The 27,185-nt window shown below is 46.1% G+C and overlaps 1 protein-coding gene across 3 annotated transcripts in view; it reads left to right on the top strand.

The window, feature by feature from the left end:
• MAP1A (microtubule associated protein 1A) overlaps positions 1-27,185 on the top strand; it is a 117,743-nt gene that overhangs the window by 82,784 nt on the left and 7,774 nt on the right. For all 3 annotated transcript variants that reach the window (XM_048866583.2, XM_048866584.2, XM_075133288.1), the window contains 3 exons: positions 14,060-14,142; positions 15,333-15,473; positions 17,243-26,261. In XM_048866583.2, the coding sequence (XP_048722540.2) occupies positions 14,060-14,142; positions 15,333-15,473; positions 17,243-26,261 (9,243 nt within the window). The remainder of the gene's footprint in view (positions 1-14,059; positions 14,143-15,332; positions 15,474-17,242; positions 26,262-27,185) is intronic.

Genomic DNA, 27,185 nt, shown 5'->3' with positions numbered 1-27,185 from the left:
AAATAAAGATGTATCGTAGCAGTTTTAAACTATGCTCTGTAGACACCTATTGGTGGTCCACAGAGTACTGGCTGGGTACAGCTGTCTCCGACTGCTGACGTGCACTAAAAAAGCTAAAAATGCTGCACCACGCTTTGTTAAGACAGGAGAACCTCAGACTTACGAACACCTCGGTAAGAGAGGTTGTTCGCAACTCTGAAATGCTCATAACTCTGAACAAAACATTGTGGCTGTTTTTTCAAAAGTTTACAGCTGAACATTGATTTAATACAACTTTGAAACTTTACTCTGCAGAAGAAAAGTGCTGCTTTTAACCAACTTAATTTAAATGAAACACGCACAGAAACCGTTTCCTTACCTTGAATGAGGTGTGTGGTTGACCGGTCAGTTCGTAACTCTGAGGTTCTACTGTACTGCTTTTTCATGTAAGCAGTTGCTGTAATTATCACATGTGCTGGTGAATGGAAGGGGAGGTTGCTACAACATAATCTCTTTATTAAACTGTGGTCCAACATTATGAAGCAGTTTGATGTGCCTTGTTGTATTCTGTTGATCTGTGAGGGGGATAGGTATTTAGTGGGTAACTGCAGGTACCAAGTTAGCCCTACTTTTAATTAATATCTTTACTAGTGATCTGGAATGGGATGTAAACACTGTGTTGATTAAATTTACTGATTATAGTAAATTATGAGGTGTTCAGAACAGCCACAATGGACAGAAGGATAATCCAAAGGACCTACAGAGAAAGGAATTTTGGGAGGGAAATGACAAAAGGAGATTTCATATGGGAAAGTGCTGCTAATCCAAACCACGCCCATTCAATAGGAATATTAGGAAAGTAGTAATAGCTGAAAGAGATGTAAGAGTGATATGACATAGATATGAATATGCTTGCAGCTGCCAAAAAAAACCGCCCAGTACATTTGGGCTGCATGTGCTGGGGCATAATGTCCTGGGACAAAGGTGATGTGCTGCTTTCTCTGTGGGTCTAGCCACCTCAATCCCAGAAGAGCAACAAAACTGAAAGGGAAGAATCATCTGGCCAGACACTGAGAATAGTGTGAAAAACATGTTTAAATTTAGAGAGGAGGGAAAACCCAAGCAGGAAGAAGAATTGTTTGGGGGTCCAAGGCATGTAAATTCTGGGAATGGGTTGAAATTAATCAAAGGAAAATTTAGGGTTTTCAGAAATACAGCCTGACAGTGAAAGGGATCCAGATGGAGGACCATTAAATTTTACAATTCGCTATCTGTAAAAATGAGAGAACCCTTTCTTTCTCTCACCCTTGGTCTGTTTTGTCTATTTAGACTGTGAGTAATTTGGGGCAGGATGTGCCCATGTCCGTGTCCCCAGGGAAGAGTACAGAGTCCCATCACTTGAAAAACTGGAGAACAAACTGTAGTGAATAATCCTGCCTTGCACCAATAGGGGTTGAGCTATATATATCCTGGTAGTGCTCTTCCACCTCTCTCTCATCCCTCAACCTGTGTGGGCTCTGAGCACCTGGGCTTCTTCAAGAGAAAAGATGGGGGAGGCTGCTGCATACCTCTCTAAAAACCACAGGGAGAGAAGTATGTATTGAAGACAGCAACAGTTTCTGAATACTGAGCAAAAGAGCAACCACACACATGTTCCTCTTCACTTTCTATTCCAAAATTTGTTGTGTTGCTGTGGGGTTGTTAAACAGCTGCTGTGCCCTACCCTAGAAGTAGCTGCAGCTCAGTGGGGGTGTGAATGATCCGTGTGTGTGTGTGTGCGCGCACACACACACTCCTTGGGATTCTTCCTGATGACTGCTTATATCTATACCATGCCCGTCATCACAGTGTCTGTGAGATATAACACTTATCTCCGGTGCTGATGGTGCAGCCAATATGGGCGTCACATTGTCTTGGAATCTGAGTTCACTACGTTGCTGATACCCTTGGGGAGTGTGGGTCACCATCTCCTAGAGTTAAGGGAACTAGAGACTGGGAAACTGTGGCCTGATTTCCAGTTTGGGGGTGGGGAATGGAACTCGGGATATGGGCGTGAGCCTTCTCCACACAGACAGATTCCTGGGAGTGGAGATGGGGAATGGGATAGCAGCCACTGCTGGGGCTCAAGCCAGCACTGTGCAGACTCCCATGTTTCTTCGAAAGGTCAAATGACAGTCAGATGTTCCTGTTTGTTTTCTCTCTGATGTCTGGCAGAGTTATGCTGCTTGCACAGGGCCAGGCTGCCTCACACAGACATGCCACTCACCAGCTAGCTCCTGCTGCCAAAAAACAGATAGCACAGTTATGGAATTTGCCTGCCAATGATCTCGCCTTTCTGGACTCCACTACAACCCTACAGCCGGCCCCATGCTCAGCACTTCCTCCCCTCAGACCCACTACAAACCTACAGCAGTCCCCATGCTGAGCACCTCAACCCCACAGCAGGCCCCATGCTCACCACTTCCTCCCCTCAGACCCACTACAACCCCACAGCAGGCCTGAGGCACAGCACTTCCCCTCTCAGCAGGACCGCCCGGGGGGGGCGGGGGGAGGGAATGGGGCAATTTGCCCCAGGCCTCGGAGACAGGGTGGGGGCAATTTCAGTGGCAAGTCTTTCAGTCCGTCTCTTCCTCGTTGGCGGCAGCTCAATCGCTCCACTTCAGTCTTCTGCAGCAATTTGGCAGTGGGTCCTCCTGTCCTCTTCCTTCTTCGGCGGCACGACTTGGGTTTTTCTTTTTTTCTTCTTCTCTGCTCAGGGCAGCAAAACTAACTTTTAGTTAATGGAAGGGGCCCCCGAAATTGCTTTGCCCCAGGCTCCCTGAATCCTCTGGGCGGCACTGCCTCTCAGGCCCATTACAACCTCCACAGCAGGCCGGCCTGTCTGGGTTCCTTTCACAGGCCTGCTGATGCCCCTCACTTGTGACTTTGAGCACCCCAATGCCTGGCAGTATTTCCCAAATCACATAGGCAGTCTGTGGAAATTGAACCTGGATCTCCCAAGTACCAGGCTAGTACCATAGCCACTGGGCCATCCTCCTTCTTAGCTCTAGAAATTCAGATCCCCCGTAATACCAGGTTAGGGAGCAACTTCTCCAGCATGGGTGGGACCCTCTGCCACCAGTGTGGAGCCACCCTTTCCATCAGCACAGTGCCCCCCATAATGGGCTAGAGAACAGCTTGTCCTGATACTAGGTTTGCAACATCCCCTCTGGCAGTGCTACCCCATCTGTGGCTGACAGCCAATCCTCGGGCTTTCTTTAACGCTACAGGCATTGAGTCCATCTTGCATTAAGAGAGGGGAAGGTGTGTGTAACATATGGGATAAAAGTAGGAGCTTTCCTCAATATTCTGTGCAAAACTTTTTTTCTGGCCTTTATAGTGACGCTCCCCAAGGGCTGCTTCCTTGTATTTGCATTACAATGCCAGAGTGGGAATGAATATGTTGTTCTCTCGCTCTCTGAACAGACCCATTTTGGGACTGAAATCTTTTTCTCTCTGGCACTGAGGAAGCTACAGTTGGAGATTTCTCAGCCTCCTTATAAAAGAGCCAGTTACCATCTCAGAGTGATGATGTCATTTAAGAATGAAGTAGATGGAAGCCTTTCAGTTTGCAGAAGACTATGCTAAATTATGCAGATATATGCACCCAGTGATCATTCATGCAAAGCTGGGGCTGTCTTCAAATGTGGCCTTTTGTTTATACAGATTCAGAAAGGCCTTGAGTCCTGTAATGTGTGGCTCAGAGCCATGCTGAAGTGTGGGAGAAGGCCAAGCAGCTGCAGAGGTTCAGGGCCTCACTGCAGGAAGAGCTTTTTGAGGAAAAACTCTAGGAAAAAGAAAAGGAGGACTTGTGGCACCTTAGAGACTAAAATTTATTTGAGCATAAGCTTTTGTGAGCTACAGCGAGTCAGGATATTGAGGTCATGATGTGGCAGTAATTGCAGCAAGTTTTCCCCTGTAGTGTCAGCTGGAGAAGTTAATCTTCATTTTAGCACCTATACACTGTTTTGTAGCGTCAGTGGCTGCTGAATTCCACCCAAGAGGCTGCTGCACTATAGGGAAAAGGATCCCTTTATAGAGAAACTGTAAAACTCCTTGAGATCCTTTAGAATTGCAGCTACAGCGAGAAGTGCCTTCTGGTACAATCACTCAAAGCTGAGTGACTCGGTACGTAGTTCATGGAAAGGAACTGCCCTTTTCTGGTGCTGCTCCTCCAACAATACTAAATCAGAAGAATTGTGTACCTGTATACATGAACCTTCATCTGCACATTTTATATATAGCCATTTATATGGGGGGGGAGGCAAAGTATTGTCATGAATCAAAAACTATCTAAGAGATAGGAAGGAGCATAGAAATAAATGGTCAAATTTCATCATGGCAAAAGATGACCAGTAGGGACTTCAAGATTCCACATTAGGTACAGTGTTGTTTAATCTATTAATGCTGGCAAAGGGCATTAACACTGAGCCAACAAAATTTACAGGTGACACAATGTTATTTAGATCCAGAGAAGGGTGTGAGGAACTTCAGAGTTGTTGAGGGAATGGGCAGTATGGTGACAGAAGTTGAGGGAATGGGCAGTATGGTGACAGAGGACGTTAAAAATCAATAAATGTGAAGTAATTCACATTGGGAGGGTGGGGGGAAATAAACTTCTCATGCACCTTACAGTTTTATATTAACTGAATCAATTCAGGAGAGGGACCTGGGCATCACTGTAGACAGCTCTATGAAGACCTGCTAAATGTGCAGCTGCAGTCAGAAGAGCAAACAAGATGTTAGGATGCATAAGAAACAAGATGGAGAATAATGCAGACTCTTATAATGCCCTTATGTACCTTTATGGACTGGCCTCACCTGGATACTGAGTTCAGTTCTAGTCACACCATCTCAAAAAGGATGTAACAGAATTTGAGGAAGTTCAGAAAAGGGCTACAAGAATGATTAGGGGGCTGGAGAAACTCTTATGAAGTGAGGTTAAAAAGATAGGGATTTGTTTAACCTTGTCAAGGACACCAATAAACAGGACAAGATAAAAGTCTAAAATAAAGAATGGTTTAGAGCTTCTCATCTCCTGATCTCATAACACAAGAACAAGGGGACACTCAATGACACTGAAAGGTGGGGAATTTAAAATCACTAAAAAGAAATGCTATGTCATACAATGTGTAATTAGACATTGGACCTCACTGCCACATGATATTGTTGAGGCCAAAAATTTAGCAAGAGTTAAGGAGGGGATGGATTAGGCCAGGGATCCGCAACCTTTGGCACGCGGCCCGCCCGGGAAAGCCCCTAGCGGGCTGGGCCGGTTTGTTTACCTGCCACGTCCACAGGTTCAGCCGATCACAGCTCCCACTGGCCACAGTTTGCCGTCCCAGGCCAATGGGGCTGTGGGAAGGGCAGCCAGCACATCCCTTGGCCTGCGCCAGGGGTTCCCTGGCGGGCTGTGTGCCAAAGGTTGCCAATCCCTGGATTAGGCAGTGTAGCCTATGGAATAGGAGTGCTGGACTGGGATTTCGGAGACCTGCATTCTATTCCTAACTCTCCCACTGGCCTGCTGGGTGTCAGGCAAATCACTTCACCTCTCTGAGACTGACTTTTCCCATCTGTGAAATGGGGACAGTGATACCGATCTGCTTTGTAAAACACTTTGAGATATGTTGATGGAAAGTGCTATATAAGAGCTATTATTTCTACTGATAAGACGGTTCAGAGTTGTCATAATTAATGCGAAGAATGAGAGTATTGAGAAGGAGACAAACCTCCTGTTTCAGGGCCAAAGCCAGTCTCCACTATTAGGGGTTAGAACGAGACCTTTACAAAGTAGATTATCCCACATCTGCTATTGTGGGGTTCTTGCACCTTGCTTTGAGGCACCTGATGGTGCTGGCTGATGCCTGAGATAGGATATTGGACTCAGTGGACCAAAGGTTTAACCCAGGGTGGCAAGTCCTATGTTTGACTGCACAGACCCTGTGATGATTATGGTAATACAGAACATACATGGAATATGCAAAGTTAAAATTAAGACTCATGCAATTGGAATTTTAACCTTAATGTTTCATAATATGCAGGGAAGAGGTTTGCAGCTAATATATAGTGTTCGTGAGTATCATTTGACAGGGCCTAAAGAGCACAAAGCCAGAATGGTGATGCTACTCCAATAATTGGTTCATTAATAATATCTTCCAGGTGACTGAGGTTGTGGCTCTCACCAGACTGAGACTGTTTTTCTGTGTACTGTAAACTCTTGACAGTGGGAGCCAGGCAGAGCAAGGGCCAAGTGTGATCACAGGTGTATCTCTCCCCTTTGCCAGAGCACTCATGTGGGACAAAGTGCTGTGGGATTCATTCCATTAGTATAAATGACTCTTTCTGTAACCTCAGTTACTCGATTCTCTATTTCTGATTTAAATAATTTTTGACAGTAAGCGTAAAGAACCCCACCCCCCACCTGTGCATTTGAATCCTTTGCCTGTGTAGAAGAGGCCTGTGGAACTGGCTTCTTCTGAATAGGCTCTACAGAGGGAGCTATCTGTAGTGGGCTCTTCAGGTATGAGCCCAACATGCTCATATTCAAAGTCTTTAGGGTAACCTACATTTCCCTGAGCTGCCTTGGCCTTGGACCCACCAAGGATGTGGATCTCAGGGAAGATCAAGAGGGAAATCCCTTTGGATACTGCTCTCCTGGGAATCTGGGAGGCAGTGACCATGAGTTGGTTGAGTTCAGGATCCTGACACAGGGAAGAAAGGTAAGCAGCACGATACGGACCCTGGACTTCAGGAAAGCAGACTTTGACTCCCTCAGGGAACGGATGGCCAGGATCCCCTGGGGGACTAACTTGAAGGGGAAAGGAGTCCAGGAGAGCTGGCTGTATTTCAAGGAATCCCTGTTGAGGTTACAGGGACAAACCATCCCGATGAGTCGAAAGAATAGTAAATATGGCAGGTGACCAGCTTGGCTTAATGGTGAAATCTTAGCGGATCTTAAACATAAAAAAGAAGCTTACAAGAAGTGGAAGGTTGGACATATGACCAGGGAAGAGTATAAAAATATTGCTCGGGCATGTAGGAATGTTATCAGGAGGGCCAAATCGCACCTGGAGCTGCAGCTAGCCAGAGATGTCAAGAGTAACAAGAAGGGTTTCTTCAGGTATGTTGGCAACAAGAAGAAAGCCAAGGAATGTGTGGGCCCCTTACTGAATGAGGGAGGCAAACTAGTGACAGAGGATGTGGAAAAAGCTAATGTACTCAATGCTTTTTTTGCCTCTGTTTTCACTAACAAGGTTAGCTCCCAGACTGCTACGCTGGGCATCACAAAATGGGGAAGAGATAGACAGCCCTCTGTGGAGATAGAGGTGGTTAGGGACTATTTAGAAAAGCTGGACGTGCACAAGTCCATGGGGCCGGACGAGTTGCATCCGAGAGTGCTGAAGGAACTGGCGGCTGTGATTGCAGAGCCATTGGCCATTATCTTTGAAAACTCGTGGCGAACCGGGGAAGTCCCGGATGACTGGAAAAAGGCTAATGTAGTGCCAATCTTTAAAAAAGGGAAGAAGGAGGATCCTGGGAACTACAGGCCAGTCAGCCTCACTTCAGTCCCTGGAAAAATCATGGAGCAGGTCCTCAAAGAATCAATCCTGAAGCACTTGTATGAGAGGAAAGTGATCAGGAACAGCCAGCATGGATTCACCAAGGGAAGGTCATGCCTGACTAATCTAATCGCCTTCTATGATGAGATTACTGGTTCTGTGGATGAAGGGAAAGCAGTGGATGTATTGTTTCTTGACTTTAGCAAAGCTTTTGACACGGTCTCCCACAGTATTCTTGTCAGCAAGTTAAGGAAGTATGGGCTGGATGAATGCACTACAAGGTGGGTAGAAAGCTGGCTAGATTGTCGGGCTCAACGGGTAGTTATCAATGGCTCCATGTCTAGTTGGCAGCCGGTATCAAGTGGAGTGCCCCAAGGGTCGGTCCTGGGGCCGGTTTTGTTCAATATCTTCATAAATGATCTGGAGGATGGTGTGGATTGCACGCTCAGCAAATTTGCGGATGATACTAAACTGGGAGGAGTGGTAGATACGCTGGAGGGGAGGGATAGGATACAGAAGGACCTAGACAAATTGGAGGATTGGGCCAAAAGAAATCTGATGAGGTTCAATAAGGATAAGTGCAGGGTCCTGCACTTAGGACGGAAGAACCCAATGCACAGCTACAGACTAGGGACCGAATGGCTAGGCAGCAGTTCTGCGGAAAAGGACCTAGGGGTGACAGTGGACGAGAAGCTGGATATGAGTCAGCAGTGTGCCCTTGTTGCCAAGAAGGCCAATGGCATTTTGGGATGCATAAGTAGGGGCATAGCGAGCAGATCGAGGGACGTGATCGTTCCCCTCTATTCGACATTGGTGAGGCCTCATCTGGAGTACTGTGTCCAGTTTTGGGCCCCACACTTCAAGAAGGATGTGGATAAATTGGAGAGAGTCCAGCGAAGGGCAACAAAAATGATTAGGGGTCTGGAACACATGAGTTATGAGGAGAGGCTGAGGGAGCTGGGATTGTTTAGCCTGCAGAAGAGAAGAATGAGGGGGGATTTGATAGCTGCTTTCAACTACCTGAAAGGGGGTTCCAAAGAGGATGGCTCTAGACTGTTCTCAGTGGTATCAGATGACAGAACGAGGAGTAATGGTCTCAAGCTGCAGTGGGGGAGGTTTAGATTGGATATTAGGAAAAACTTTTTCACTAAGAGGGTGGTGAAACACTGGAATGCATTACCTAGGGAGGTGGTAGAATCTCCTTCCTTAGAGGTTTTTAAGGTCAGGCTTGACAAAGCCCTGGCTGGGATGATTTAACTGGGAATTGGTCCTGCTTCGAGCAGGGGGTTGGACTAGATGACCTTCTAGGGTCCCTTCCAACCCTTATATTCTATGATTCTATGATTCCTTGGTGTTTTGATCTATCACCTCCTGGGTTCTGGGCCTTCATGTTGTACTCTAAGTTCCCACTTTGATGTTAAGTGAGTGTATTGCACTGGGGATATGAATAAGAACATCAGAACGGCCACACTAAGTCAGACCAAAGATCCATCTAGCACAGTATCCTGTCTTCCAACAGTGGCCAATGCCACATGCCCCAGAGGGCATGTGAACAGAACAAATCCATTCCTGTCACTCATTCTCAGCTTCTGTCAAACAGAGGCGAGGGACACCATCCCTGCCCATCCTGGCTAATAGCCATTGATGGTCCTATCCTCCAAGAACGCATCTAGTTCTTTTTTGAATACTGTCTGTCATTCCCCACGTCTCTCTTTCTTACTGCTAGTTCTCCTGAACTTTTGGCAGGAACTCAGCAGAGTGATTCTGGTTGCTTCAGTTGCAATTCTCAATTCTATTAGCCCCAGTTGCACGTGGTGCTTCTCCTGAGCCTGGATCCCTTGCCTCTGAACTCAGATCAGAAAGCTCTTCATCTAGAGCATGGTTACAGGGCTGTTAAAAGGGGATCCTTGTATTTCTCTGGGAAAGGCTCTTCTGTACTTGTGGAATCACGTCTGTGAAATAGAAATGATGTAAGCATTCAAGAGCCTCTAGAGATGATTCCAGTCTCTTGTGCCTTTACCAGTCATTTTAGAATTTTCTTTCTCCTAGATGGAGTGGAAGTTCTCCTGTCTGCCATCTTTGCTTCTATGTGCCTGTGCAGAGGGTCTGTCTCGTCATCCTTTCCAAGACAGTATATTAAAGGGCCAGTGAATGTGTTTATTCAAAATCATGACCCATGAATCCATGAGATGGAAATCTTGGTTCCCTCAATACTTATCCTGTCTTTTGAGTCAATCTGCCATTGAGGCCAAGAACTTAACAAGAATCCAAGAAGGATCGGTCAGTTATATGAATAACAAGGATAATCAGAGTTATAACTGTAATGATCAAAAAAAAGCTTTGGAAGGGATGTAACTGCTCCTGGGGCACAAGCTGACCTAACTAATAGCAGTCAGAGTAAACTGTCCATGGGGCAGACTATCCCAGAACTGCCTGCTGTAGGGTTTCTTCCTCTGAAGCAGCTGATCTTAGCTAAAGTCAGCAACAGGACATGTGGCTAGATGGTCCACTGGTTTGATGCAATCTGAGAATCCCTGTGTTCTCTGTGTAATGGTCCCTATGTGTATTCTACTTGGTGCGCATGCGCTCCATGGGCCTGAGTCCAGAAGATTTTTGCCGGCAATGTCCACTGCTCCATACCTGTGCCCCACTCCTCCTCATGTTCCAAACTGAGAGTATAAGGGGCAGCAGGTACCGACTGCCTCTCTGGTTCCTTTCTGCCATCCATGGTCTGAGACAGCATCTATTCAGTGTCTGTAGTGTTTGCTAGCATCCTCTGCATCCAACTATAAATATCTATAAATAACTCTTAGATAATAGTTTTAGATAGTTTTTAACAGTTGGGGGCCAAGCTCTTGGGATTCAAAAGCTGAATGTCCTGGGGTCTTCCCAGTCAACGATGACCATGTCAGATGCCTCTGTTGCCTCATAGAATCATAGAATCATAGAATATAAGGGTTGGAAGGGACCCTAGAAGGTCATCTAGTCCAACCCCCTGCTCGAAGCAGGACCAATTCCCAGTTAAATCATCCCAGCCAGGGCTTTGTCAAGCCTGACCTTAAAAACCTCTAAGGAAGGAGATTCTACCACCTCCCTAGGTAACGCATTCCAGTGTTTCACCACCCTCTTAGTGAAAAAGTTTTTCCTAATATCCAATCTAAACCTCCCCCACTGCAGCTTGAGACCATTACTCCTCGTTCTGTCATCTGATACCATTGAGAACAGTCTAGAGCCATCCTCTTTGGAACCCCCTTTCAGGTAGTTGAAAGCAGCTATCAAATCCCCCCTCATTCTTCTCTTCTGCAGGCTAAACAATCCCAGCTCCCTCAGCCTCTCCTCATAACTCATGTGTTCCAGACCCCTAATCATTTTTGTTGCCCTTCGCTGGACTCTCTCCAATTTATCCACATCCTTCTTGAAGTGTGGGGCCCAAAACTGGACACAGTACTCCAGATGAGGCCTCACCAATGTCGAATAGAGGGGAACGATCACGTCCCTCGATCTGCTCGCTATGCCCCTACTTATACATCCCAAAATGCCATTGGCCTTCTTGGCAACAAGGGCACACTGCTGACTCATATCCAGCTTCTCGTCCACTGTCACCCCTAGGTCCTTTTCCGCAGAACTGCTGCCTAGCCATTCGGTCCCTAGTCTGTAGCTGTGCATTGGGTTCTTCCGTCCTAAGTGCAGGACCCTGCACTTATCCTTATTGAACCTCATCAGATTTCTTTTGGCCCAATCCTCCAATTTGTCTAGGTCCTTCTGTATCCTATCCCTCCCCTCCAGCGTATCTACCACTCCTCCCAGTTTAGTATCATCCGCAAATTTGCTGAGAGTGCAATCCACACCATCCTCCAGATCATTTATGAAGATATTGAACAAAACCGGCCCCAGGACCGACCCTTGGGGCACTCCACTTGATACCGGCTGCCAACTAGACATGGAGCCATTGATAACTACCCGTTGAGCCCGACAATCTAGCCAGCTTTCTACCCACCTTGTAGTGCATTCATCCAGCCCATACTTCCTTAACTTGCTGACAAGAATACTGTGGGAGACCGTGTCAAAAGCTTTGCTAAAGTCAAGAAACAATACATCCACTGCTTTCCCTTCATCCACAGAACCAGTAATCTCATCATAGAAGGCGATTAGATTAGTCAGGCATGACCTTCCCTTGGTGAATCCATGCTGTGAGCCTCAGGGAAGCTCACAGCCCCTCAAAGATCAGCATTTGCTGTTCTTTCCCAAGCCAAATCTGTCAAGCCTGTGAGTACAGGCTTCAAAAATTCTTAATGGCTCTTGCTATAAGGCCCCAGTCTGACCCTGGGCCATCAGACCCACCCTCCCTCAGTACATTCTGCAGAGAAACTGGGTAGCGCCCCTTCCGAGCACAGTGATCTCTGACTCCAGGGTTGATGGGAGTAGAACTAAGAACTCCTCCAAAAAGGGCAAGAGGTGGATAGGAAACACTCTCCCAAGAAGTGAGAGAAATCCCCCTCCATGTCCTCATCCAAGAAGAATACCTATTCTCCAACACCTTCCAAGTCAGGTGAGACACTGTGTGTCAGGAGCTCACAAGGAATGTGGTACTAATCTCCTGGCTCTGAAGAGCAACAGCATCCCAAAACCAGTGTTATCTGCAGGAGCTGGACTGTCCCAAGTACAGTGAGAGAGAAATGAAAGTGGACAGTTCCCACACTGATGGCACCATCACACCATGGTAAGGAGTTGTTGGTACCAAAGACCATCATCATGGGTGCTGCAAAAAAAAAAAAAAAAGGCCCTCCTCTTGCATCTGGGGATAGATACATTGCTTCTGAGGGCACTGCTAGCTTCTCAGGCCTGGAATCCCCGATTTTCTCATGGGAGATCTCCACACCATCGTCCAGCGCATGAGGGGAAGGGAGAGTCACTCACTGGTACCTTCTACCAGCCAGGCATCATAAGATCCTGGGTACCAACAGCACTGCCCATAGAGTTGGAAGTTTCCCTTTCTGGTGGCCATGACTTCAGCCAGAAGAGTTGATGAGTTTGGAGGCTCTTATGACTAATATGCTTTTCATGATCTTCCATAGGGATTCCTAGTGATTCCTGAAATTCACCCTCACAGTGATCTTGGAATTCAATCTAAATTAGACTATTTGCTTACTTGTCTTCACAAAGCTGCATGCCTCTGCTGAGGATAGCAAGCTCTACTCTCTGGATGTGCAAGGATTGGCATTCTACCTGCAAAGGAGCCTTTCAGAAATAGCCTAGATTATTTGTGTCCTTCGCAGAAATTTGTGTGCCCGCTCTCCTTCCCCTTTTCTGGCTCTCCAAGGGTTTTTAGCAGTATAAAGATACTGGAGGAGTGTATGGTCCATGCTGACCCTCATACCCTGGGTTTGGAACACAAAGAGGAGTGAGGTGCAAGTACAGACCAATGGAACTACAAGCAAGAGTCTTCCAGTCTTAGGTGCATGGAGCACACGTACACCAGCAGTGAAAGGAGGGGGGAGGGATAGCTCAGTGGTTTGAGCATTGGCCTGCTGAACCCAGGGTTGTGAGTTCAATCCTTGAGGGGGCCATTTAGGGATTTGGGGCAAAAATTGGGGCTTGGTCCTGCTTTGAGCAGGGGGTTGGACTAGATGACCTCCTGAGGTCCCTTCCAATCCTGATATTCTGTGATTCTATGAAATAGAGCTAGAGCCTACACATCTCAAAGAACTCCAGATAACACCTAATTTAACCTTGGTAAATTACATTGAGCTACAGGGGATGAGGGAAATTAATCCCACCTGCTAACTTCATCATGTGCTCTGCCCCACTCTGGAACAAATTGCCTAAGGAGGTTGTAGATTCTCTGTCATTTGAGGTTTTTAAGAGCAGGTTAGACAAACACCTGTCAGAGATGGGCTAGATAATACTCAGTGTGGTGGGTCAGGACTAGCTGTTCTATCGAGCTCCCTTCTAGTCTTACATTCTATGATTCTAAGGCAGACTGTGAGTCAGAAAACTTCCTGAGAACGACAAAAAATTCCCCTCAAGGACTGCATTGTCCCCAGTGAAGGGCAAGAACAGTTGAGTCAGCTCCCATTAGTTAGCTCTCAAAGCCCCATAGCAACCACAACGTGGCTACTTTCCCAAGCTACATCTCCCTGGCAACTGCACTGAAACTAGATAAAAACCGTGAGTGGGCAGATGAGGCCCCACTGCCTGCTGGCATTTATGAGCATAGGGGAGAGCCCACGCGGGCTACACAGTGTTGGGCTCTAGGGTGGCAACCTGTGCTGGGCCAGAACAAGCCTGGTTTGTTTTTGTGTGGAAAGGGCATGACCCTTTTAGATGCCAAGAGTTAAACTACACCCTTGAACATGACATGAGGCCTTGGAACCAAGGGGAAGGGGAAAATTTGCAGCAAAGTGAAGCACTGGGGACGGAGCTGTTGGCGAAACCCCAGCAGGCTTTTTCTTCCCTTCTGTTCTCCTTGCCCCTCTCCCTAGGCCAAAGGACCCTTCATCATCGGAGTGAGACTCTGGAGACAGTAATCCTGGTGAATCCCAATGTGGACAGCATTGTTTCTGAGGTAAGGACCAAGAACGGCCTCTTGCAATGGGACAACCCTGGCATTTTCTCCACGTCAGCTGTTCTGCCTATGCTGACCCAAGCACAGCCAAAGCATTAGCTCATTAATAGAGCATTTCCCACCCTTCATGAGCCGTTTTCCCAGACCTGGTGTGCAGCCAGCAGAATTACTTCCAGGCTGTGTGCTCATTGTGCTTACCCAGCAGGAAGATCCATGCTGCACCATTGCCGTACGTTCCAGGTTATTTCTAGATAAAGGAACACATGCCAGTGCCATGCCACACATTAACTCTGAGGAAGAAGGCTAATTCCTGGGAACTACCTAATCTGTAGAGCGTTTGTGAAGCTCTTTTAGCAGGAAGGAGGGAGGGCTTCAGCCTGTGAGAGACGGTGGAGTTGGATGGGATTCCTGAATGGAGCAAGCTTTGTTAACACTCTGCTGCTGGAAACTTCTCCTTATCCCTGGCCTCTGCTGATTCTTGTCCCAAAGAGAGTCTGAGGATTGGGAGCAAGGGTATGGAGCTGCTTTGGAGGTGAGGTTTGCAAAAGGGCTTCAGGAACTTGTGTACTTAACTCCCTTGTGCTTTTGTGAAAAGCCCAGCCTGGCTTGGAGCTGGGTCAGGCAGGAAGCAGAGGCATCTTTGAGTGCTTCTGTCTCTACAAGCAAATAACTTTTACGTAGAAAAGCCCTGCTTTGACCAGCTGCTTGGGCCTGAACTCTTAGCATGACTTAGCCCTCTTACTGCTCTAGACCAGGGACTAGACCAGAGGTGGGCAAACTATGGTCCACGTCCACATCTGGCCTGTGGGACTGTCCTGCCCGGCCCCTGAGCTTCCAGCCAGGGATGCTAGCCGGGGTTAGGGCCGAGGGGTCCCGGGAGGGGGCGATCAGGGGACAAGGAGCGGGGCAGGTTGGATGGGTCAGGGATTCTGAGGGGGGTGAGAACTGGGAGGAGGCAGATAGGGGGCGGTGGCCAGGCTGTTTGGGGAGGCACAGCCTTCCCTACCCGGCCCTCCATACAGTTTTGCAACCCTGATGTGGCCCTCAGGCCAAAAAGTTTGCCCACCCCTGGACTAGACGCTCATGTTCTGGATCCTGTCACTGGTTGAGACTGTGGAACTGGTGAGAAAGCCAGAGAACCATAGAACTCCAAACCTGAGCGCTGACAACTTTCTGTCTTATGGTAATAGGTCCGATCGCTGGTATGTGATTCATCTGCCCACAAACTACTGCTCCTGTGTGGTCAGAGCTCAGACCAAGAAGGAGACCTGATCCTGCAAACTGGGACCTTCACTTATCAGAAATTTGCTGAGATAATTGCAGATCCAGAGGTGAGTATGAATAGTAAACCAGGGTCTCACCTCCAGCTGGCAGAGACCAGGGGGGCCCGGGCTCCACTTCCAGGTCACAGATACCCCAGCGTGCTGGTCAGAAGCCTGGCTCTCGGTTCTCCTAATTCTTGAACTAAATTACTATAGGGCCTTGGGCAAGACACCGGTCAAAATTTTCCAAAGTGAATAGTGATTTGGGGGTGCTTTAACTTTTGAGTGCCCAGTTTGCGACACATCAGGGTTGCCTGATTTCCAGAAGTCAGGTGATCTGGCTTTTCTGAAAATCTTAAGGTATCTCAGCTTGGCACCCAAATATTGAAGCCACCACAATCATGTGCCACCTTGGAAAATGTGGTCCTCTTCCTTAGTTTTACTATTTATCCAGTGAATGTTATATATATATATCTATCTCACACACACACACACACTGCAGTTTGTGAGAGTTAATTAGTGTGTGTCTAAAGCTTTGAGATCTTTGGATAATTAGAAATGCACTCTAGTATTTATTTAGCTGTATTCTGGTTCCTCTCTAAAAAGCTGTATTATTATTTATTCTCATTGCCACTCAGATACACTATTTTGTCGCTTTAACAGTTTCAAGCCCTGCTCCAGATGTTTCTGGTCTGGAGGCAATATTCACTAAGCACTAGGGCCCACATTTTCAAAATTGTATGCACATGATTTGAATGTGCATTTGTGGTAGTTGTGGTAATGAGATATTCAGCTAACTGGCTAGGAGGGTAGATTAACCGTCTGGACACAATCACCATAACTGCATGTATAGGCCTGGAAATCTGGATTTCAGAATTTATTTTTCTCAGTATATTCTCTGGGTTTTCTCAACTTTACTATTTGCTTCCACTCCTTCATGGGGCCAGACTGTCAAGACATCAGCTGAGTAGGGTCTCTCTAGGCAAAAGCATCCTATGCAAAATATTATCACTAACTCTAAAATTCATAAAATGTAAGCTGTTTAATTTTTAATATGGCTTTAGTCAATGTATTTGCATATCTGCATAATTCTAAGGACTCCTGAAACAGATACTGACTCCTGCCTTTAATTAGACGATAGATAGCAACACTTACCAAATCAGCAATGATGTCCTAGCCTTTTAAAATCTGGGTCAGAAGAGACAATGAATCTGAGTAGAAAAGAAAACCCCAGTAACAAGGAACTAAAGTTTCAATAACTAGGAAACTGGGAAAATACTCAAAGAAGAAGATGGGATAATGGCCAGCCAGTGAGAGTTGGTAGGAAATCACAAGAGTGTGCTTTGGAAAAAGAGTGGGGCTGACGGAGAGGATTCCCTAACCAATAGGAAACAGTTGCTTTTACACACCATGATTAGGTGCAGATTGTGCCCTTGTCGGCAGGGGGGAAGAGGACAAGGAGGCCCCTCCCTTTGTGCCTCTGCTCTGTATGAGAGCCAGTCACACTTGCAGTCCTGGCATTAAGGAAGCAAAAGACCTCATCCTGGCTAGGCGCCCCCTCAGTAGCATTAGGCTTTGAAAGAGAGAGCAAGGCCAAGGCTCTGGCCCGTACCTCATAATGGCCAAAGTTGGCCCAACAGCTGCATTCTCAGGGGCCTGCTAGAGCCATTGTGCCTGTCTGAAGGAGTTATGCAGCTCAGCATTGCCCTCTGTCATGGCCTCTTTTACAATACGTCAGCGGAGTCCTTAATGGTCCCACATTAATTGTTGCTTTAAAAAAATTAAATGCTGCAATGTCTCACTTCTGTGTCTGTGATTGTTCTTGTCTGTCTCAATAGGTTGCCCAGCTTCTCAGCAACACTGATCCAGATAACAAGGCCTCCCTCACTGTGTCCTGTTTGGGAGAGGGAGACTGGAGCAACCTTGGACATCCCCAGTTCCAGCAGCTTATTAATCTGAAACTGAACCCTGACCCAGTCCTGCCTGAGATGGATGGGGTCTCTGAGTTTGCAGAGTATGTCTCTGAGACTGTAGATGTGCCAACTCCATTTGATCTTCTGGAACCTCCCACTTCTGGAGGCTTTCTGAAACTGTCTAAGCCCTGCTGCTACATATTCCCCGGTGGGAGAGGGGACTCTGCTCTGTTTGCTGTCAATGGATTTAACATCCTAGTGGATGGTGGCTCTGAGAGGAAATCCTGCTTTTGGAAGCTGGTCAGGCATCTGGACAGAATTGACTCCATTCTCCTGACCCACATTGGGGCAGACAACCTACCTGGCATTAATGGGCTTCTGCAGAGGAAGATTTCTGAGCAGGATGAGGAGCAATCTCAGGGCTCCACCAACTACAGTGACTGGATGAAGAACCTCATCTCTCCAGAACTTGGGGTTGTGTTTTTTAATGTTCCTGAAAAGCTTAAGATGCCTGAATCATCCATGAAAGTAAAGAGAAGCATTGAAGAGGCTTGCCTGACATTGCAGTACCTGAATAAACTCAGCATTAAATCAGAGCCCCTCTACAGGGTGGTGAGTAACACCATTGACCCCATTACTCTGTTCCACAAGATGGGGGTTGGTAAGCTGGACATGTACATCCTGAATCCTGTCAAGGAAAGTAAGGAGATGCAGTTTCTAATGCAGAAATGGGCTGGGAATAGCAAAGCAAAGACTGGCATCATTCTAGCAAATGGGAAAGAAGGTGAGATTTCTGTCCCTTATCTGACCTCCATCACAGCCCTGGTGGTTTGGCTGCCAGCAAGCCCAACAGAAAAAATAGTAAGAGTTTTGTTTCCTGGAAATGCTCCACAAAATAAAATATTGGAAGGTCTTGAGAAGCTCAAGCATCTGGATTTTCTGAGGTACCCAGTAGCTACTCAGAAGGATATGTCTTCTGGCCTGCCTACACCTTCTTTGAAGCAGACCAAGATTAAACAGAGAACTGACAGCAAAGAGAGTCTGAAATCTTCCCCCAGGCCAGCTGCAACAAAGCAGGCCAGAAAAGAAGAGGCAAATGAGGATGGGGCTAAGGAGATAAAACCAGAGGTAGTAAAGGAGGCCAGAACTGAGAAAAAAGTGAAAGAACACACTGAGAAAATTCCCGAGAAACATGCTAAACCTGAAAAGATAAAGACAGAATCAAGTGATGCCCTTAAAGCTGAGAAAAGGAAACTAACCAAAGACAAGATTGGCAAGAAGCACCTCAAAGAGAAAGTGTCTAAACTGGATGAGAAGAAGGACAAAGAAAAGAAAGAGATTAAGAAAGAGAGAAAGGACTTTAGAAAAGATGATGGAAAGAAAGAAGAAAAAAAAGATTCAAAGAAAGAAGCCAAACCAGAGCTGAAAAAAATTTCTAAACCAGACTTAAAACCGTTTACCCCAGAAGTCAGGAAAACATTATACAAGGCAAAAGTTCCAGGTAGAATCAAAACTGAGAAAACACGAGTCAAAGCTGAAAAGGAAGCACCTTTGGAACAGAAGATGTCACCACTGCAGAAGAGACCTGTACAGCAAGAGCCAGGAATGGCTGACATGGTTGAGCAGAGATTAGTCCTGTCTTCACCAGAGGACCTGACCAAGGACTTTGAGGATCTGAATCATGAAGAGAAGGTGGAGCTGCAGGTGGCTCAGGAAATAACTGATATTGAAGTGAGTGATGCAGTCATGAGAGGACCTGAAACTGAAGGAAAGAGGGTCCCTGATATGACTGCTCAGGGTCACCTTGATGAAGCTCTAATTTTGGAAGAGAACATCTTGATAAAGGCGACTCCTCTAGGTTCCCCAGATGAGGGAATCATCACTATTGATAGGGAAGGAGAGTTGCCATGTGAGGAAAAGCCAGTCCATCAGCTGGAGGTGAGAGCAGGAGAGGCTGAAAAAATTGAGGATGAAGGAGCGGCCCTGGAGGAACCTCTTGAGATGGGAGAGTTTGCAGAAAAAGTTGAAAGAAAGGAGGAAGCCAAGCTACTATCAGAGGTTCATAAAGATGAGAGAGGGCAGGTACCAACACACACAGAAAGAGCAGCAAGAGAAGCTCACACTCCAGCACTCAAAGAAAAGGAAGAAGAGCAGAAAATATCTTTGGACAGAAAGCAGAGGGAAGGAGAAATGAAGACTTGTGAAAAGTACATTGAGGGGATGGATACGGGTGAGGAAAGTGAGAAGGAAAAGAGAGGGGATGTGATAGAAAAGGCAGAACTGGAAGAAACAGAAGAACAATACACAGAGGAAAAGGACATGAAGACTAAAGAATTCTATCAGCTACACCACGATGAGGAGAAAGGCACAAAATTCACTACTAAAGAAAAGGAAAGAGAGTTCAGTGAGGATATGGGTGAGAAAAGCAATTTACCTGAAAAGGAAGTAACTAAGGAGGAGTCCTACCTGAGAAGTGCACCTGTCCCTCCACGAGCCACAGCAGAACACATTTCATACATCCAGGATGAAACCATCCCTGGCTACTCAGAGACTGAACAGACCATTTCTGATGAGGAAATACATGACGAACAGGAAGAGAGGATCCCACACTTGAAGTATGATGTTAGTGCCTATGATATTTCTGTGCCTGATCACCCAGGCTCTTTTGAAGCAGTACATGGTATCCAAGCCACCTCCACTACTGATATTGCTGACAAGGGCTACATCAGCCAAGAATCTGAAATCCTTGTGTATCCTACAAGCATTGTGGCAGCCCCACTGGCTGAAGAGGAGCATGTGTCCTCTGCCACGTCTGTTACAGAATGTGACAAGCTTTCCTCTTTTGCCACTTCAGTAGCAGAAGATCAGTCTGTTGCATCCATAACAGCTCCACAAACAGAAGAGACTGGCAAAAGCTCGTTACTTCTGGACACAGTAAACAGCATACCCTCCTCTCGGACTGAAGCCACCCAAGGCCTAGACTATGTGCCCTCTGCTGGCACAATCTCTCCAACATCCTCCTTAGAGGAGGACAAATGCTTTAAATCTCCGCCTTCTGAAGACTTCCAGGCATTAGCAGAAGGAGAGAGAAAAGTCCAAGCTCATAAGAAGGGCCTGCAAGAAGAGGCAGAAGAGGAGGAAGAAGCGGAAGAAGATGAGACTCCAAATATTGAGATGCCTGAGAAACTCAGAGGGCATTATGGTGCCCAGCTGTTTACTCAACAAGGGCACCTGGCTGATGTTTTAATTGAATCCCGCACAGAAGCGTCCATGTTGCTATTATCCACAGGGGAAACACAACTTTCCCAGGTAGACTCCAGTTCTGGAGAAGCTGAGGAACGATGCATAAGTCCTGATGATAGCACAGTCAAGATGGCATCTCCAACACAGTCTGGCCCCACCAGTGCTGGACATACACCTTTCCATCAGTCCCCTGTGGAGGAGAAATTGGAAACTGTGGAAGCGGAGTTATTTGAAAAAGCCAGAGATACTTCTGTAAAGAAAAGTGAAGGACAAACTTCTGGTGTAGAAAAAGGAGCTGAGAGTGAATTTGAACCACTTAAAAAAGCTGAGGCACCTGCAGCTAACGATATCCCTGAAAACAAATTGCATTCTGTTATACAGGAGAAGCCTGACTTAGCTAGCAAAGTGCTACTGCCTATGGAGTCCATGTTTCCCAGTAATGAAAAGCAGGAACTGCCCATTGGAAAGGAACAGCTGTCACACATTTCTTATCACAAACAGGAAACCATTGAAATTAGTGAAAAGGATGATTCCAATCTGTACATTCCCAGCACAGACATTATTTCAAAGCCAGAGCAGGAGGCGGAGTTTAAAGAAACTGAAATGACTCAAGACGTTTCACTAGAATTTGCAAAATTCACAGCTAAAGAGCCAGTTTCTACCAAAGAAATATCTCCCCAAAATGCTGAGGTTCCAGAACAAAGCCAACTTGAAAGTGATAAATCTTCACAAATTTCTATTAAAGAAATATCTCCAGATGATTCCAAATCACTTTCTTTTGGAGAAGAAAGTCTTTGTAAAGAAAAATCTTCAGATATTTCCATTAGAGAAGCTTCTCCAGAAGAAGGGAAACCACTATATTTCACAGGACATAGCTTAGAAAAAGAAAAATCTACCCACATTTCCATTAAAGACATTTCTCCAGAAGACACCAAATCAATTTCTCTCACTGAAGAGAGTCCTGGTAAGGAAACATCTCCAGACATTTTCATTAAAGGAACTTCTCCAGAAGACACTAAGTCTCTTACTTTTACAGAAAAGAGCCCTGCTAAAGAAACATTTCTAGCCACATCCACTAATGAATTCTCCCCAGAAGCTATCATACCCCTGCATTTCATGCAGCAGAGCCCAGCCACAAGTGAAAAATCACTGGAAACTTCTGCCAAAGATATCATTAAAGAAAAACCCAAATCCCCTCTTTTCCCAGAACACAGCCCAATTAAAGATACACTACCCACAGAAATTTCTTCTGCAGAAATATCTCCAGAAGATACTAGATTGTTTTCTTTAACCGAAATGAGCCTGGTCAGAGAAAAGGCTTTAGAAATGTGCTCTCAGGAAACTTTTCCAGATGCCGAGTTCTTACACTTAACAGAATCCAGACGAGTTCAGGATGAAGAGTCTTCAGACGTTTGCTCTGAAGATGTCAAATCTTGTGATTTCATGGACGAGACACAAACTAAAGAAGAAAAATCTCCGGAAATGGAAGATATTTATATGAAAAATCTAAATTATGAGAAGAAAGTGTGGTTTCCAGAGGAGGTGGAAGAGAGAACAAGTAAGGAAAGCCAACAGAAGTATGATAAGGAAAGAGAGAGCACTTTTTTGGATGAGGTTCAGGAATATGAAAAAAAATCTTCTCTTACCATAACAGAAGAGGAAAAGATTATATATTCTATGGCATATGAAGGTTATGCCTTGGAAACAGTAGAGAAGAAAACTTCAGACTCTGAATGTGGATATTTCCAGGAAGAAGGTGCCCCCAGGCAGGCAGGCCATCTTCCTAAGAAGGAAGATTACCTCTGTCATGGTGAAGACAAGCCTGTGCCTCAAGAAACAGAAGCTGGACATTTCAAAGTGGATTCAGCAGAAGCACAAGAATTTGCACTGCGGGAGGACAAAGGATTGTCACTGGAACCAAATAAAATGGAAATAGCCTCTCCTGGGATCACCTCTTCCAAAAAATCAGAAGTAGTTAGAGCAACCCCATCTTCTCAGCATGTCTGTATAGAAGAAAAACAGGTCAAACCATCAAGTGCAGCAAAAGGAAGGGAAGAATCATTGTTCCCATCTAAACAAGATTACTCCTATTTGGATCACGAGGAGAAAGCAGTCTTGGATCTATATGCTAAATCATCAGATGGAACACTGACAGTATCTCCTCTGCCTGCATCATCTAGTGCTCTAGAAAAGGAGGCGGACACAAGTACACAAGAACGAGAAAAACATTTCATGACAGACCAAAGCAAACCAGCTTTGCAAGCTGAAGTTCTGCAGGGGGCCAGAGTGGAGATATCAGATGACGATGCTTTGAACCAAGAAACATCAGACTCTAAATACATGCTAGACATAGAGCAGAATGCTGAAAGCAAAACCACTGAGGCTCATGATGACCCTAGAGGAAGCAAAGAGCAGAGTGGAAAAGCAATTGCTCTTCTGTACTCTACAAGCCCAGCAGAATATGAATATGTAGCAGCTTCCCCAAAAGACAGTGATGCTGCGTCAGAGGACAGCATGCACTCTTTTTCAGGACCATATCATCCCAAAAGAAGCAGTGACATTATAGGCCATTCTGAGGACATGGGTTCTTTCAGCCAAGTGGAATATCATACAGAGTCTTGCATTCGGAGCTCTTCCAGTCCTTCTGAGAAAGAGGTTTCTGAATCCAAAGGAGATGAGCATGCTAAACAGCTAAAGCAGGAAGAAAGGGAACCAACACCCTACCCTGATGAGAGGACTTTTCAGTATGCTGACATCTATGAGCAGGTAGTTATCTCTGGAGTTGGGCTTCCGAGCCGTATCCTGAAGGATGTGGACAACCTGGGTCACCCCGATAAGGAAAAGCTGGAGCCTATATTTGTGGCCTCCAAGACAGAGAAAGTATCTGTGTCTCAGAAACAGCTACTTTATCACATCTCTGCAAAAGAAGAAGAGTCCTGCCTCTACACCTCTGCTGAAAAGGAGCTGTCATCCCCAACTTCCCCCAAAGATAAAGTGGATTCTTCCTTTGCATACACAGACAGCCATGAAAGATATTCACCCCTGACAGAGTCAGATAAGCATGGGATGCCCAGTGACTTGAGATTCAAGGAAATGCAGGAAGGACAGAATGGGCTGAGCTCATCAACTGCCACACCAAAAGAACCATATTTGACCCTGCCTCCTTCCTCTCCTGGAAGCAGTGAGTGCACTCCTCCTATACACACCATAGATGCATTTTATCAAGAAAAAAGAGCTCCCTACATTGAAGATGCTCATCCAGATAAAAACATAATTTCAATCAGCCAGGAGCAGAGATCTCTGTCACCAGTGGAGCCTCAGCCCAAAGACTTATACTACGAGAAAGCAGGACGAGGAGAAGAGAGCACCAGTGACTCAGAGTTAGAAAAAGGTGCCAAGGAGAAATCTGAAAAGGAGTCCAAATTGCCCAGCCCTCCCCAAGCACCAGAAAAAGTCAGTGAGCAGGAAGTGTATGCAGACATTTCAGTAATGGAGATGGCTCAGGTATCAGAGCTGCTTCACCAGGACAAGCACCAAGAGTCTCATTTGTCAACATCAGTTGCCTTCTCCCCTTGTGATCCAATGCAGAAAGAGGAACTTGGAGTTGAGAAAACTGAATCAGCAACAATTAGAAAGGCAGGTACTGCTGGCTACAGTACCCTAACAGATACATGCAGAGATGTTTGGGCATCAGAAATGTCCTATTCAAGCCAAATTTCTTTGCAACAGGGAAAAGATGCTGAAAAGTCCCCAAAGGAAGCACACTTTCTAGTAACAGATTATCACCATGCAGAGACTGCTTCTGAGGGCTATGACAAAGACAAAGATACTTGCTTAAAGTCTACTGCTAAATATGTGAAAGAGGAACATCAAAAAGGTCTGGCACTGCAAAGTAAAGAAATGGATTTCTCTTCATCTGGGTTTGAATTTTCCTCTCTAGAAAAACATGACCCATCCATTGTGTTTGGACATGAGACATCCTCATCATACCACTTAGGGGACAAATCTCTTATTTTAAAATTTCCTGAAGCTTTGCCCTCAGACCAGGGGAAGAAAGATGAGTACCTGGAGGTTTCTAAAAAAGATACCAGTATAGATTCATCTTCCCTTAGCTTTTCACCACTGAGCCTATATAAAGAAGACAAGTTGTTCTCTGGGGCTGTGGAAAGAGAAGTTGCATCCCAACAGCAGGCAAAAGATGACTCTCCCAGACTCTCAGAGGATGCCTCTCCTGAAGCCACCACCCCTGTGATACATGCTACAGCAGAAAGCTTCTACTCCCACATGCTTTCTACATACGCAGGAGGAGAGCCAGACACCAGGAGCCTGTGGGATGTGTCTCCATTGATTCCGGCTGATTCTGTCAAAACATATCCAGCTGAAATGGAAGGGTTTGTGTCTGCTGAGGATGGTGGTTCTGCATCCACATGTGATGTGGATAACACGCTGCCATGCAGAATTGACTGCCGAAGTACACGGACATCACCACTGTCCACAGAAAAACAAAAGCAAAGTTGTGCAGCCAGCCCAGAACAACACTCATCTATCACTGAAATGCTTATGGCAGTGACCTCACTTCCTGATGTACTGACATCATTTCCTCCTCATCAGCAAGAAGTAGCAGCCACAGCCAATGGCCCAACAGAAGTGAGCACAAGTCCACAAGCTTTCCAAAATGTGCAGAGTGCAGCAGAGGTGAAAGATGAGAAAGCATTTCCTGATTCTGACTGGACTGTGTCACCATCCTTGGGGGAAGAGGATACGGCTAGGCAGAGCCGGCCTTCTTCACTGATGTCCCCTGAGCATACCTACCAGCCCTTTTTTCCAGAGGCACAAAGGGGAGGAAGAACTGAGGAGCACGGAGATGCTTCCCATGAGGCAGAGCCGTGTTTAGGAGCCAGCTCTGACAATAGGCAGAAGTTCTCTTCCTGTGAATATAAACAGAGGAAGGGTGAGCTGTCTCCATCATTCATCAACCCAAGTCCTCATGACCTCTCTGATGACAGTGACCTCTCACAGGATGAAAGACATCCTTCAGTGAAGGGGAGGCCACACCACACTACTGGTAGCCATGTACAAGTCACGATGGTAGAGGAAACCCCTCCCACATCAGTGAGTGACTCTGGAACCTCCCAGTCTGACTCTGATGTCCCTCCAGAGACAGAGGAATGTCCATCCATCACAGCCGATGCTGCCATGGACTCAGATGAAGATGCAGATTTCCTCCCAGTAGACAAAGCTGTGGGCACTTCGCATCATGGCAGCACAAGGTCTAGCCATGATCCACAACCTGTTCCAATGATAGATCCCCATCCTCATCCCCCTCATCCAGATGTATGCATGGTGGACCCTGAAATGCTGGTAAATGAGCAAAATGTGAGCAGAACTGATAAAATATCCAAAAAGGATCTGAAAGAAAAGAGCAAAGGAGTGAGGAAGCCTTTGAGTAAACCCAAATCATCATCGCCTGCCCGGAAACTAGATGTCAAAGGGAAGCGGTCTCCCACACCTGTGAAACAACCATTGGACAGGTCTCCAAAATCTTCCACTGCAAAAAAAGAGCGAGATGGAGGAGAGAAGCAGTCAAAACCACGTACCCAATTAGTGCAGCCCTCTCACATGGAAGAGAAGGATGAGTTATCCCGGAGCAGTCACAGCAACCCGGGCAAGACCCTTGTTAATGGCATCAAAACAAACCCTGGTAAGAAATCCCTCCCCAAATGAGAATTCTCTTTTGCTTAAACAATAAGCAAAGCACTAAAATGTAAGCATTTGCTTCACCATTCAGGGCACTGAGTGGCAGTTAATGAGCACTTCCTAGCAAGTCAGAGTGAGTTTGCAAGTGCTGAGGGATTGTGATAGGCAATGATTTAAAAAAAAATGCAGGGAATGTCAGTAGCAGTGAAGCCAAACATCTGGTAATTTAAATCCTTTGTGTTTAGATTCTATTATACACACAGGGAGTATGTTCCCCACAGGGTGATCAGTAGTTGGAATTCTCTGGTCTCAGAGGGACAAGCAGAACCCACCTTACTACAATATTAACAGTGGGATAAGACACCTAACTATGGTGGCTGTTACTGCATTCTCCAGGGTTGAACTGATCATGACACTAGGAGTGCATTTGGGTGCAGAGATGTTGCCTTCCCTCTGTAACTACGAGTAGAGACCAGATAGGAGTATCCTCCACAATTAATTCCCAAAATTACAGGGGGGGGGCTGAGTAATATAGAACCTTGGTCATCCTGGCGTCTCCTCCCACAGTGGAAGATGCCAGATTGACTGACAGTATTGGAGACTGAAATCTTCTCTGCATCCCCAGAAGAGATTCCCCCACAAACTACTCCCTGCCACTATGTCTCAGTCCTGCTTGGAGGAACCAGTTTAAGCAGTTGAGAGGGAAATTCAGTCTCCATGGTCCATGCAGCCCTTGAGTACTCTGCTAAGAGTGCCATCATGGAGGCCAACTGTTGTTATTAGTTGTATTAGGGTAGTGCCCAGGAGCCCCTGTCATGCACCAGGATCCCAGCATGCTAGGTGCTGTACAAACACAGAACATGTAGATGGTCCCTGCTCCAAAGTGCTTAGAATTTAAGTATAAAACAAGCAATATCGGCTGGATACA

The sequence above is a fragment of the Caretta caretta genome, chromosome 10 (assembly GCF_965140235.1).
Source record: "Caretta caretta isolate rCarCar2 chromosome 10, rCarCar1.hap1, whole genome shotgun sequence".
NCBI lineage: Eukaryota > Metazoa > Chordata > Testudines > Cheloniidae > Caretta > Caretta caretta.
This window is presented reverse-complemented; position numbering and strand designations above follow the sequence as displayed.